Below are 15189 nucleotides of genomic sequence, written 5' to 3'. Positions count from 1 at the left end.
ATATTTACTTCTCCAATTAATATTGAAGCTAAGGGGTGTCAACCCTGGTCAAGTCACAGTCGTTGGGTATCTCATTGGAACCCTGGTCAAGTGATGGACCATGGGTACCTTATTGGAACCTTGGTCAAGTGATGGTCGTTGGGTAACTGATTTGAACCTCAGTCAATTGAGAGTCAATGGGTACCTCATAAGACCCTTCTTCAGGACTGGAAAGGAAGGGGAAAGATGTCAGAATAAAAAGGCGATGAGAGGGGAAGGAGGGTAGCTATAGGGTGACAGGTGAAGGCAGGTGGGTGGGAAAGGTCAAGGGCTATAGAAGAAGGAATCTGAGAGGAGAGGAGAGTGGACCATAGGAGAAAGGGAAGGAGGAGGGGACCCAGGGGGAGGTGAGATTCTGCAGATGCTGGAAATCGAAAGCAACACACACAAAACACTGGAGGAACTCAGCAGGTCAGGCAGCGTCTATGGAAATGAATAAACCATCGACGCTCTGGGCTAAGACCCTTCCTCAGGATGGAGAAGGAAGGGAAAAGAGGCCTGAATAAAAAGTTGGGAGGTGGGGAAAGAGGCTAGCTGGAAGGTGATAGGTGAAACCAGGTGAGTGGGAAAGGTCAAGGGCTGGAGAGGAAAGAACCTGATTGGAGAAAAGAGTGGACCATAGTAGAAAGGGAAGGAAGAGGGGACCCAGGGGGAGATGACAGGCAGGTGGAAAGCAGTAAGGGGCCGGAGTGGGGAACGGAGGAAGAGAGCAGCACAGTACAGGCCCATCGACCCACAAATTTGTGCCGAACTTTGAACCTGCTCGAAGCTCAATCTAATCCTTCCCTCCCACACAGGCCTCCATTTTACTTTCATCCATGTGACTCTCTAACAGTCTCTTAAAAGTCTCTAAAGTATATCTGCCTCTCTCAGCACCCCTGTTAGCACATTCCACACACCCACAAATCCCTGTAAAAAAACTTACCTCTGACTATCCCCCCTGTATTTTCCACCAATCACCCTAAAATTATGCCTCCTCATATTAGCCATTTCTACCCTTGGAAAATGTCCCTAACTTTCTATTCTGTCCACTTTAACTCTGTTTTCTTGCAAAAAATGTGTATAATTTATGTTTAATACAGTACTGTGCAGAGCTATTAGGCACATATTCATGACTAGGATGCCCAAGACTTTTGTACAGTAAACAACAGGAATTCTGCAGATGCTGGAATTCAAGCAACACACATCAGAGTTGCTGGTGAACGCAGCAGGCCAGGCAGCATCTCTAGGAAGAGGTACAGTCGACGTTTCAGGCCGAGACCCTTCGTCAGGACTAACTGAAGGAAGAGTGAGTAAGGGATTTGTCAAAGTGGAGCAGAAAGCAAGTTTGTAAATCTGGTGGGAGCAAAGAATGTTGGGATTGGTGAGGGTGGAGCGCTGCAGGAGGGGTGTGGGACAGGTGGCAGTGCCAGGGGCAGGGCTGGCACAAGTGCAAACACACCCAGCCCTCAGACACCAGGCAAAGTCACTTAATTCCAAACAATTGGTTTATTGATCATTACAGAATGTCTCTCTGGTGCTTCCCACTCCCTCCCCTCTCCCTTCCCCTTTCCCTAACCATGATTCCCCTCTCGAGCCCCCTTCCCACTCTCAGTCCACAACAGAGACCCAGATCAGAATCAGGTTTATCATCACTCACATACGTCATGAAATTTGCTGCTCTGTGTGGCAGCAGTACGGTGCAATACATAAAATTACTACACGACTGTGCAGAAGTCTTAGGCACTCCAGCTATACATATGTGCTGAGACTTTGCACAGTACTATGTGTGATTTTCTTGTGAACGTTGCCCAAGATGCTGCTGCAAGTAAGCTTTTAATTTCACCTGCGCAAATGACAAGGAACTTGCCTTTGACTCCATTTGGAACCCCACTTTATGGCAGCCCACTGATGTACATGGGTTAACAACACACAATCTTATCAGAGTTCTTTGCCTTACAGCGGGGAGTTAAAGACTAAAGACTTATTTGTCACATGTACATTGAAACATACAGTGAAAGCAGCCTCCATAATCAGGGCCCCCCACCACCCACAACGTGCTGTCTTCCAGCTGCTGCCATCAGCTCCAGATGTTATCATTTCAGAGGACCTGTTCAGGCTCCAGGACTCAAGTGTCATTACAAAGAAAGCGTGGCAGTGCCTCTACTTTCTCAGACGCTTACAAAGACTCGGCATGATATCTAAAACTTTTACAAACTTCTATAGACGTGTAGTGGAGAGTACATTGACTGGTTACATCACACCTAGTATGGAAACACCAATGCCCTTGAATGGAAAATCACAAAAAGGATGGCCCAGTCCATCACGGGTAAAGCTCTCCCCACCATTGAGCACATTTACATGGAGCGTTGTCGCAGGAAAGCAGCATCCTTCATTGAGGACCTCCAACACCCAGGATATGCTTACTTCTCACTGCTGCCATCAGGAAGCTCCAGGAGCCTCAGGACTCACACCACCAGATTCAGGGACAGTTATTGCCCCTCAACCATCAGGCTCTTGAACTAAAGGGGATAAGTTCATTCAATTTCACTTGCCTCCTTTTGGAAATGTCCCCACAACCCATGGACTCATTTTCAAGGACTCTACATCTCATGTTCTTGATATTTATTGCTCATTTATTATTATTTCTTCTTTCTGTATTTGCACAGTTTGTTGTCTTCTGCACTCTTGTTGACCACCCAAGTTGGCATGGTCTTTCATTGATTCTGTTATTCATTATTATTCCATGGATTTATTGAGTATGCCCGTAAGAAAATGAATCTCAGAGCTGTATATGGTGATATTTATACACTTTGATAAGTAATCTTGATATATTATTTTTCAGTTTATAGAGTAAATTAAGGTTTATGCCAGGGTGGCACGGTAGTGTAGTGGTTAGCACAATGCTTTACAGTACCAGTGACCCAGGTTCAATTCCCGTCGCTGCCTTTAAGGACAGCATTTGTATGTTCTCCCCGTGTTCGCGTGGGTTTCCTCCGGGTGCTCCGGTTTCCTCCCACGGGCCAAAGACGCTCCGGTTGGTAGGTTAATTGGTCATTGTAAGCTGTCCTATGATTAGGCCAGGGTTAAAAATTGGAGGATTGCTGGATGGCGTCACCTGAAGGGCCTTTTCCACACTGTATCTCCATAAATAAGTAAGAATTTACTTTGAACCTTGAACTTTAAAATGCATCATTTGCATCAATGACCAACACACTCCGAGGATGGGGTCAGCCTGCAGGTGTTTGCACACTTCTGGCACCAACGCAGCATGCTTACAACTTCCTAACCCTAACCCATACGTCTTTGGAATGTGGGAAGAAAACGGGAGAACATACAAGATCCTTATAGACACTGGTGGGAGTTGAACCCCGATCTATGCCACTGTGCCACCCAACGAATGCCCCCCTCGTATTAGCCACTTCTGCCCGCAGAGAAAGCTGCTGACTGTCCAAGGGTTGAACCAATGTACTCATTCCTTCAACAAGTTGCTATTAAACACAATGACAGAAAATTCCCAACCCAACTGTGCAACTATGAATTTGCCTTCATGGTTGCATTAAGACAGGGGTCTCCAACCTTTTTTATGCCATGGATCCTTGGACCCTAAGTTGGGAACCCCTCAGTTAAAGTAACAAATGGTCACCCATGCCAAACAGGTCAAAGGGTAGAGGCCAGACTAAGAGTGGCCCACCAGTCCCCCAGGTTCGGGGGGGCTCAGCTTAGCGCTAACAACCCTGACTGGTAAACCAAAACTGTTGCGGAAACAAGCAACAAACAATCCTTCTACACCTGAGTGTGACGGTATTCCGGAGTCTCCACCTGGGACTTGCATGACTGACAGTGGTGAAAACCGAGGGGAGGTCACTGACACGATGATGGAAGCCCTGAACACTCAGAGAACGAGCACCAGCAGCGTAACAGGCAGTAATTGTACAAGATATTTAGATCGACTTGGGACTGATTCCAATCTAATCATTTTCCCACATCCAGAAGAATTCAGGAGGGGGAGGAAATATTTTCACAGCAGGATCAGACCTGTAAGCCAGTATTCCACTCACTTTAATTTCTGTAATTAAAGGGCTAATGGGTGATAAACCAGTTGCCAGCAACTGAAACTTGACAAACATGTTTATTCTGCGTTGTGCCACAACTGAAGAAACGTGTGTTGTGTCGTAACACCTCCAGGTCTATAGGTAGGCATAGAGAAACAATGCCTGCAAGACCACAAGACACTCCATGGCCGCCTTTGCTAGTGAATGGGGCTGCTCCCAATTTCCCTCAAAATTAACCCTAAGGCTCACGCTCAGTCTTCCGTGGTGCTCTACCCTAGTGGGTCGAGGTGTGCTCACTTGCCCCAGAATTACCCTTAAGCCCCACCGTCTTTGATATTACTTTGAGATGGAAACCCATGTCGCCCTGTGAGATGCCAAATTCACTCAGCGTTTCGCTCAGTCCAGTCAGCGGTAGCTGTGCTCTGTATTAGTGCACCCCGGCCTTCTCTGTCTCTGCAGATCTTGAGCAAACGCACACAAAATGCTGGTGGAACTCGGCAAGTCAGGCAGCATCTACGGAGGGGAATGAACAGTTGACGTCTTGGGCCAAGATCCTTCATCAGGAAAGGAAGGGGGAAGAAGCCAGAATAAGGAAGTGTGGGGGTGTGGGGGGGGGGGGAGTGAAGGGGAGGAGTACAAGCTGGCAGGTGAAAGATGAGACCAAGGGGGGTGGGTGGGGGAAGGGGGGGTGATGTAAAAAGCTATGAGGTGATAGGAGGAAGAGGTAACGGGCTGAAGGAGGAGGAATGTACTAGGCCTTGGTGAGACCACACCTCGAGTATTGTGTACAGTTTTGGTCCCCTAATCTGAGGAAAGACATCTTTGCCATAGAGGGAGTACAAAGAAGGTTCACCAGATTGATTCCTGGGATGGCAGGACTTTCATATGATGAAAGACTGGATCGGCTAGGCTTGTAATCTCTGGAATTTAGAAGATTGAGGGGGGATCTTATTGAAACGTATAAAATCCTAAAGGGATTGGACAGGCTAGATGCAGGAAGATTGTTCCCGATGTTGGGGAAGTCCAGAACGAGGGGTCACAGTTTGAGGATAAAGGGGAAGCCTTTTAGGACCGAGATTAGGAAAAACTTCTTCACACCGAGATTGGTGAATCTGTGGAATTCTCTGCCACAGGAAACAGTTGAGGCCAGTTCATTGGCTATATTTAAGAGGGAGTTAGATATGGCCCTTGTGGCTAAAGGGATCGGGGGTATGGAGGGAAGGCAGGTACAGGGTTCTGAGTTGGATGATCAGCCATGATCATCCTGAATGGCGGTGCAGGCTCGAAGGGCCAAATGGCCTACTCCTGCACCTATTTTCTATGTTTCTATGTTTCTATGAATCTGATAGGAGAGGAAAGTGGACCATGGAAGAAAGGGAAAGAGAAGGGGCACCAGAGGGAGGTGATGGGCACGTGAGGAGAATGGGAAGAGGTGACCAGGGAGCCAGGATGGTGAATAGAAAATGAGAGAAGGGCAAGGGCAGAGGAATTAATGGAAATCAATGCCATCAGATTGGAATCTACCCAGGTGAAACACGTGGTGATTCTCCTTCAACCTGAAAGTGAACCACTGCAGCAGTAGAGGAGGCCACGGACCGACGTATTGAAACAGGAATAGGATGGCGAGTTGGAATGGGTAGCTACTGGGAAATCCTATCTCTTGCAGTGGACAGAGCAAAGGAGGGGAGCCAGAGGGTAGTGTTGAGCAGGCGAGGGGAAGTGGGAGATTATCTGCATCAATAAACTGCTTTTTAATGTGGAGAAGATGGCGGCGCGACGGCAGCGCACGTGGCCACTTCGGTGGTGATGTCTGTTATCTGTCAAGTAGGGGACCGTGCACAATCCTGATTTGATGGAGACAGATGTGACAGTACGGAGGAACATCTGGAAAACTTCTGAAATGCCCGCTTTGCTGTCGCTGTTACTGTGTGGTAACCGGAATCTCCGGAGCAGAAGGCCCCAAAGTTCTCGGCTTTGCTTGTTTCAGCGGGAGGGGCAAGGTCGAAGGCGCTCGGCAGAGGATGGTGCTCGTGAGGCTGTATCGGAGGGGCTGGTCGGAGGCTCGAAGTTTTCGGACGGATGGACTCAGTGTCGGCTGTGGTCGGCTGCTTCCAAGGCATCGGCAAGTTGACGGTGCCTGGAGGTTTATGGCAGGGAGTTTCTCCCTTTTGCCGCCTGCTATCGGGGACTCGGGAGTTGATCGACTCGGGGACTTTTGAGACTTTATTTACCGTGCCCATGGTTTGTTCTTCATCAAATTATGGTATTGCTTTGCAGTGCTGTAACTATATGTTATAATTATGTGGTTCTGTCAGTGTTAGTCTTTGGTTTGTCCTGTTTTCTGTGATATCACTCCGGAGAAACATTATATCATTTCTTAATGCATGCATTTCTAAATGATAATAAAAGAGGACTGAGCGCTCTCATAATCTAATTCAATTTCACAACATCTTGAAGGGTTTTGTAATCAAGGGAATAATTCTTAAGTGCGGTCACATTTGAGATTTGCGGACTGGCTTTAAAACATGGTCCTGGAATCCAGGAAAGCATGCAAAGTAAACGAATTAGCACGACGTTCCCAGTTACTCCCTGACAGAGATAATCAGTGAACCCCAGCTGCCTCGTCTTACCCAGAGGGGGCTGCAGCATCCCCGCGTTCTTTTCACAACTTCCGATGGGCTGGATATCAGACGAGTACACCAAGCGCCAGAAGTCGTTCTTGTTGTCACTGCCGTCGAGCCGCAATCTCAGTCGTGCCCCGGTTATTCCGACCACGGTGGCGATGCAGGTCGAGGTGACGTTCCGAGGGTCCTTGGCTTCCAGCTTCATCCCGATCTTGAACTCGTTGACAGGTGGAACACATGACTGTGGGATGGCGGGGGGGAGAGCGGGAAAGAAGACAAATTGAAACAGAGGTTTAGTTAAATGTCCAAAACTCACTGACACTACCAATACTCCAGAACATGATAGTCTAGTACTTTAGGGAGAGAAGTGTTAACACATCAGACAACCTAACCTGGGCCCAGCACACGGAGGCAATCAAAAGGAAAACACACTAGTCTTTATTTACTTAGGAGGTGAAGAAGCTTCAGCTGGTCATCAAACACTAACATATAGGAGATGTGCTCCCCACCACTGAGCACATCTACAAGGAGTACTGTCACAAGACAACAGCATCTATTATCAAGGACCCCCACCATCCAGGCCATGCTCTCTTCTTGCTACTGCCATCAGGAAGGAGGTACAGGAGCCTTAGGTCCCACATCATCAGTTGCTACCGTTCAACCGTCAGGTTCCTGAACCATCATGGATAGCTTGATGCACCTCAACACTCAACTGATTCCACAAACTATGGACTCATTTTCAAAGACTCTACAACGCATGTTCTCATACAGTGTATTCCAGTTAATTGGACCATTGGTTAATTGGGACAGCTCTGAGAGAACAAAAGCTAATTGAGAAAATAGCCGAGATTCCCGTCATTTATTTGGGACACTATGCCTCTTAATTAGCACAGGAGACCCAATTTCTAACTTGACTCAGTCGCATGCACTTGTATCATCATTAGACGACACCGTGCTTAGAGCAAACAGCTCTTAAATGGTATCAATGTGCTTTTGGTTGACCACAATGCACGAAGTTTGTAACACAGCTAATCAACGACGAGATTTCCTCCCTGCATCACTACAGAGTTTCTGAAATGGCATCCAATCAGCTGATTGGAAGGTATATAAAGACCAAGCACTGGGAGGATACACCACAATCAAAGGCACACTCACAGTCTCCTCGTACGATGACGAAATGTTTGCAAGTAAATAGCCAAGACCGGAGAACAACTCAACGCAACCAATATTTATTACTCAGTTAAATGGTAGTTTGTCTTTTAAAAAATCTTTTAAATTACTTGATAATGGTTAACATCACATTAACATAAAAAATTACATTTGATAATAAATTTGGTTTGAACTTTGAACTTATTTCCATGAAACTTTAGTGAATTGGGGCAGATGTTTAATAGGGCCAAAGTGTACTGATCACAATGTGACCCAATTAACTGGAATACACTATGTTATTTATTATTATTATTATTTGTTTTTTTGCATTTGCACAGCCTATTTTTGCACATTGATTGCTTCTCAGTCTTTGTACGTAGGTTTTGATTGACTCTATTGTATTTCTTTATTCTACTGTGAATGCCTGCAAGAAAATGAATCTCAGGGTAGTATATGGTGACATGCACATACTTTGATAAAAAATTACTTTGAACAAACTACCACAGATGTATTTTTGAAAGTATCTTGACTGGTTGCATTACTGTCTGATATGGCAACTCGAACGTGCAGGAACGCAAGAAGCTGCAGTGGACCCAGCCCAAAACTTCAGGGCACATCCCTTCCCACCATCGTAGTATCTAAACAAGGCACTGCCTCTGGAAGGCGCCATCCATTATCAAAGATCTCCACTGCCATCTTCTCAGAGTTACCATCAGGCAGAAGGCACAGAGTGACACACACAAAATGCCGGAGGAACTCGGCAGGTCAGGCTGCATCAATGGAAATGAATAAACAGTCGACGTTTCGGGCTGAGACCCTACTTCGGGACTGAAATGGAAGGGGGAGGTCACCAGAATACAAAGATGGGATGAGGGGAAGGAGGATAGCTGGAAGGCGATAGGTGGGAAAGGTCAAGGGCTAGAGAGGAAGGAATCTGACAGGAGAGGCGAGTGGACTGTAGAAAGGGAAGGAGGAGGGGACCCACGGGCAGGTGAAAGGCAAGTAAGAAGAGGTAAGAGGCCAGAGTGGGTAATAGAAGAAAAAGGGAGGAAGGAAATTTTTTTTACTGGAAGGAGAAATCAATATTCATGCCATCAGGTTGGAGGCTACACTAACGGACTATAAGGTGTTGGTCCTTCACACTGAGGGTGACCTTATCTTGGGACAACAGGAGGACATGGACTGGCAAGCTGGAATGGGACAGAAGCCTTAAGTCCCACAGCACCAGGCTGAAGAGCAGTTACCTCCTTTCAACCATTCAGTTCTTGAACCAACCAGCTGTTCCACTGCATTCACTAGAGCCCTACCGTCTACAGAGCAAGTCCTCTGTTGGTTTTACACGAGTTAAACAAAAATAGAACAGCACACCATAGGAAGAGGCCTTTGTAGATTCTGCAGATGCTGGAAATCTTGAGCAATACACACAGAGCTTTGGAGGAGCTCAGCAGGTCAGGCAGCATCTGTGGAGGGGAGTAAACAGTCAAATTTTTAGGGCCAAAATTCTTCATCAGGAAGGGGGCAGAAGCTAGTGTAAGGAGGAGGAGGGAGGGGAAGGACAACAAGCTGGCAAGTGATAGGTGAAACCAGGTGAGGAGAGAGGTACGTGGGTGGGGAAGGGGGACGAAGTCAGAAGCTAGCAGGTGATAGGTGGAAGAGGTGAGGAGCTGAAGAAGGAGGAATCTGATAGGTGAGGACATTGGAAAAAAGGAAAGGAGGAGGGGCATCAAAGGGAGGAGATGGGCAGGTGAGGAGAAGAGAAGGATTGAGAGGGGAACTAGAATGGCAAATGTAAAAAGGAAGAAGGGTGAAGGGGAAGAAGTTACCAGAACTTAGAGAACATATTCTTATTCTGGTTTCTGCCCTCTTCCTTTCCGTCCTGATGAATGAAATGTCGACTCTTTATTCCCCTCCATAGATGCTGCCTGACCTGCTGAGATCCCCCAGCATTTTGTGTGCATTGCTCAAGATTTTCAGCATCTGCAGAAACTCCCACAAATTGAGAACCTTCCACACTTTGGATCTAGGAATGAATACACATTGTCCACCTCAGCTGCAGAACAGGCTTCTTAAATTCAGACTTTGCATCTTAAAAATAATTACATTTCAGTTTAAAAAAAATGAAATCTTCCTATAAAAAGAAAAGCTGAGCCACGAAGTAGCCTGACGTGGACTTTGAAGGAGGTGTGACTTGCGTCCATCTTGAAAAGGTTTAAAAGACGTTGTGCTTTATAAGAGAGGGCAGAGAAGAGGCTCCCACCCCGAGGTCCACTGACCTCTTGCTTAACAACTTTGGTCCATGGCATAAGAAAGTTTGTCTTTAGCATCACAGAATTTAAAGCTCAAAAGTTCAAAAATTCAAAGTAAATTTTATTATCAGAGAACATTTATATCACCATATTACAACCCTGAGATTCATTTTCCTGTGGGCATACCCAGCAAATCTATAGAACAGTAACTATAACAGGATCAATGAAAGATCAACCAGAGTGCAGAAGACAACAAACTGTGCAAATGCAAATATAAATAAATAGCAATAAATAACGAGAACACGAAATAACAAGATAGTCACTGAAGGAACTGTGTAGATGGGTTGGTGGAGATACCACAGAAGGTGGCTTGCTAGTGCCACCGCAGGGGCAATTAGAGGTGGGTAACAAATGGTGGCCCTGCCCCTGAGAGCAGAAACCGTTTTTATGGTCTGTGGGTGGCATAGTGGCATCATGGCAAGCGTTAACGCTTTACAGTGCCGCGACCGAGGTTCGACTCTGCTGTCTGTACGTTCTCCTCATGTCGGCTTTCTCTGGTTTGCTCCCACATTTCACAACGTACAGGTTAGTAAGTGGCGGCCATGCTACGCTGGAAAACATAGAGAAATACAGCACAGGAACAGGCCCTTCTGCCCATAATGTTGTGCTGAACCAGCTAAAAAGTAAACCAAAATCTAATCCCTCCTGCCTACACAATGTCCATATCCCTCCATCTTCCTCAAACACATGTGCCTATCTAAATATCTCTTAAAAGCCTCCACCACCATACCAGGTATCCACCACTCTCTGAGTAAAAAACTTACCCCTCACATCCCCTTTGAACCTACCCCCTCTCACCTTCAACGCCTGTCCTCTACCCTGTGGAGAAGATACTCACTGTCTACTCTAACTATGCCTCTCATAATCTTACAAACCTCTGTCAGACCTCCCCTCAGGCTCACCGCTCCAGAGGAAACAACCCAGTGTTCTGGGTCGGGCCGACCCCTGCCACAAGCCAAAACGTGGGCTGTTTTGTCTGGAACGGCAGAGGCCGAGGCGAGCTGTCCCCCCCACCCCACCCCCAGCATGTCCTCGGACTGTATCGGTCGAAGACACAAAATGACGCATTTGACTGTGCACATCGATGCACATGTGACAAATAAAGTTAATCTTTAAATCTTAAAAAAAGAAATAGAAGCAGGTCGTGTGGCCGCTAGCTAAATCTTTCGCTCAGTAAGCTGATTCTGGGCCTGAAGTCTCCTTAATGCGGATCAGTGTGGGGGTAAGGCTGCTCTGGGGTGCAGATAATGTTGTAGGCCCAAAGCTAAATTGCTGCAGATGCTGACAATCTGAAACAAAGCAGAAAAATGCAAGCAATTCTTGCTAGGGCAGATGGACAGCATCCGTGGAAAAAGACAATGCTCGAAGTCCACGGCCTAAACTCCCCTCCTCAGCCCACAAGTGCTGCCCAACCCTACTGAGTACACCTGGCATTTTCTGTTTATACTAGCAGAGATGAACTGAGCTACGGAACAGCAGGCATGGAGGAGAGGAGGAGTAAGAGGGGAGACAGAGGGGGAACGGAAGATGAGGGGGAGGGGGAGGGGGAGAAGGAGAAATTACCAGCTAGAGAAATCGATGTTCGTGCCATCAGATTGGAGGTGACCCAGATAGAACGTGAGATGTTACTCCTCCTTGTTGATAGAACAGGGATACAGAAACAGACCCTTCGGCCCACAATAGCTGTGCTGACCCATGACCAAGTTAAATGACCGCATCTACCTGTATCTCTCCATTCCATACTGGTTCAAGCGTCCGTCCTAGTCACTGCTGTCGCATGGCTTTTTTACAACCCCACTTCTAATTAATGATCTAGATTCTGCAAAACCTCTTAAAAATTAACCACCAGATCTTGGGCTTCTGCCAAAGGCCTTATCGCTGTGCGGCATCTTCATCAGCCTGCATTTTCCTAATTTAATCCATGCTTTATTCATTTTCATCTTGATTTATGGAGTTTGAAGATACAATCTCGCAAGAATTCTGCTTGCTTTTCTTCTCCTGAACAGAGTCAATAAAGGGGAAAGAATTTCAGAAAAAGAATTAATTTCTGTTGCGCTTCGAAAGATCAGATGTGTTACTGTTGAGATCGTATTCTTCTTGGATGCTTGCCAAGCCACGAGGAGTGTTTTGAAATACCAGCAAGTGCACTTCAATCCCTCCAGCCAGTGGATTTGCCTCTTTAAGGCAGGGCAATGAGACTGACCTACAAGACACAGATCTTCTTTCACTGGTTTGGCGTTTGGCCAGCTTGCTGCACGCTTGCATCGCTCAGGCCAAGGGATTTGGCAATCCTCCTGTATAATGATCAGCTAATTTAGAGAGCCTCCAAGAGGACCACAACCTTGTCGTAGGGTTTGGAGGCTTGCGTGCATCGATGATCCAGAGAGCTACGTTGGCTGGAGTCAGGGCTTTATGCTTTGGCTCTTGGTAGGGTCATCCATGCCAAACAGGTCAAAGGGTAGAGGCCAGACTAAGAGCGGTCCACCAGTCCTCCAGGTTTGGGGGTCCATCTCAGGGCTAACAACCCTGACTGGTAAAAACAAAATTGTTACAGGAACAGGAATGAAGATGTGGCCAAGGACAGACAGTGGAGGACCTTCCCTGCTGTCCTAAATGCCAGAGAAAAAGGTATAACAGGTAGTATCTTAGAGAGTGAAGCAGCTGATTTGTTTAATATGTACCAGCTGAGTAAGGCCCAGGGAAGTAGTGGGAGTCCAGTCGCTGTTTAAGCAACACTTTACTCAACAATAAAAAACGCATCCAATGAAACCACCGTCAGTAGGAAAATAAAACAGATCTTCCTTGTTGACATATAAAAAATGCTGGTGGAACTCAGCAGGTCTGACATATTCTATGGAGGGGAATAAACAGTTGGCGTCTCTGGCCGAGAATGTTCGTCAGGACTGGAAAGGAAGGAGGAAGAAGCCAGCATGGTATCGTAGCGGACAGCACAACGATTTACAGTACCAGCAATCTGGGTTCAATTCCCGCTGCTGTCTGTAAGGCATTTGTGCGTTCTCCCCCGTGACCCCGTGGGTTTCCTCCAAGTGCTCCAGTTTCCTCCCACAGTCCAAAGATGGTTGGTAGGTTAATTACTTGACTTTCCCATAAATTCCTGACGCTCGGCAGGACTGATGGAGGGTTTCGGCCCAATACATCGACAGTACACTTCTCCTAGATGCTGGCTGGCCTGCTGAGTTCCTCCAGCATTTTGCATGTGTTGCTCAGATTTCCAGCATCTGCAGACTTTCTCTTGTTTGTGAAAGTCCATTTAGCTACTTAAAATTAGCAGCTGATTGTTGACCTCAGGAAGGGGAAGGACGATGAACATACTGGGGGAAATTGAAGCCGAAGAGCGCCAGCAGTTTTAAACTCCTGCCTGTTTACGTATTGGGTGACCTGTCCTTCATGCAGTCACAAGGCAGGCCTGTGTCCTTCCTTTCTCAGGTTGAGGAGGTCCGGCTTGTCATCGAACACTAACAAACTTCTACAGAGGGACTGTTGAAAATATCCTTTATACTTTATTGTTGCCAAACAATTCATACTAGAACGTACAATCATCACAGCGATATTTGATTCTGCGCTTCCTGCTCCTTGGATTACAAATATGAAATATTAAAAATAGTAAAAATTAGAAAATATTAAAAATTTAAATTATAAATCATAAGTAGAAAATAGTAAAATGGAAAGTAAGGTAATGCAAAAAAAAACCGAGAGGCAGGTCCGGATATTTGGAGGGTACAGCCCAGATCCGGGTCAGGATCCGTTCAGCAGTCTTATCACAGTTGGAAAGAAGCTGCACCCAAATCTGGCCGTATGAGTCTTCAAGCTCCTGAGCCTTCTCCCGGAGGGAAGAGGGACTGGATGCGTTGTGCTCTGGTAAGGTGGGAGTACACAGGAACACAAAAATTTCCAGAGTTATTGCACTCTGCCCAGTACATCATGGGCACATCCCTCCCCACTATCAGTATGCGAGATGCCGGCTCAAGAGAAAAACACGCTCCATCAAAGGTCCTCTCCACCTGGGATATGCTAGCTTCTCTCAGCGACCACTGGGCAGGAGGCGCAGAGGCCTGAAGTCCCACGCCTCTAGGTTCAGGAACAGTACTTGCTTTCCTTCAACCACTCGGTTCTTAAACCAGCCAGCAAAACCCTAATCACTACAGCTTAGCAACACTAAAGGCTGATTTATACTTGTGCGTCAAATCGACGCCGTACCTACGGCGCCGTCGCGAACCCTACGCAGATCCCTACGCCGTAGCCTGACGCGTACCTCTGCCAAAATGTAACAACGCGTAGCGGCAACGCAGACCGCAACAACTGTGATTGGTCCACTTGGTAGCATCGCATTTCCTCCTACGCTGCAATAGCTTCCCATTGGGTGACTGAAGGGCAGGGAAGGAACTCTGGCTGCAATGCTTTCCATAAAGCTTTACACACCTCCGAAGTTATGGAGGACACATTTTGCTTCGATGAAAAAAGACACTCGCTTTAAACTGGCTTACCCCGAGAAAGACTACCATGACCATGAAGCCTTGCACGGGCAGGTGTGTGAGCAAGCACGACATGCCCGAATTGCAGAGTGACGCAGACACACCAACGCACAAGTATAAATGCTCACAACGCACATAGGCTACGGCGTCCATTTGACGCACATGTATAAATCAGCCTTAAAGCTCTAATTGTATAATCTGTGCCTTTTTTTGTTGATAATGATTTTATGTGATGCTATGTGCCTCTGATATTGCTGCAAGTCTTTTCCTTACAAAATTATCAAGGGTATAATTAAGGTAAATATAAGGAGGCCTTTCCACTGTGGTTGGGTGGAAGGACAACTAGAGGTCAGGGGTTAAGGGTGAAAGGTGAAAATTTTTAAAGATAACAGAAGGGGAAACTCCTTCATTTAGAGGGTGGTGAGAGTGTGGAACGAGCTGCCAGCGCAATTGGTGCATGCGAGCTCGATTTCAATGTTTAAGGGAAGTTTGGATGGGAGGGGTGTGGAGGACTATGGACCTGGTGCAGATTAATGGGAGTAGG

The 15189-nt window shown here is 46.7% G+C and overlaps 1 protein-coding gene across 4 annotated transcripts in view; it reads right to left on the bottom strand.

The window, feature by feature from the left end:
- Positions 1–15189, bottom strand: part of LOC134339047 (polycomb protein SCMH1-like) — a 213774-nt gene that overhangs the window by 107303 nt on the left and 91282 nt on the right. For 3 of the 4 annotated variants that reach the window (XM_063035321.1, XM_063035319.1, XM_063035318.1), the window contains one exon: positions 6704–6938. In XM_063035321.1, coding sequence (XP_062891391.1) covers positions 6704–6938 — 235 coding nt within the window. Of the gene's footprint in view, positions 1–6703; positions 6939–11874; positions 11945–15189 lie in introns of those variants that run through there. The other variant, XM_063035320.1, reaches the window with a different exon arrangement.

Source organism: Mobula hypostoma, chromosome 28 (assembly GCF_963921235.1).
Source record: "Mobula hypostoma chromosome 28, sMobHyp1.1, whole genome shotgun sequence".
Taxonomy (NCBI): Eukaryota; Metazoa; Chordata; class Chondrichthyes; order Myliobatiformes; family Myliobatidae; genus Mobula; species Mobula hypostoma.
The sequence above is the reverse complement of the archived record's forward strand: the minus strand, read 5'-3'. Positions and strand labels throughout refer to the sequence as shown.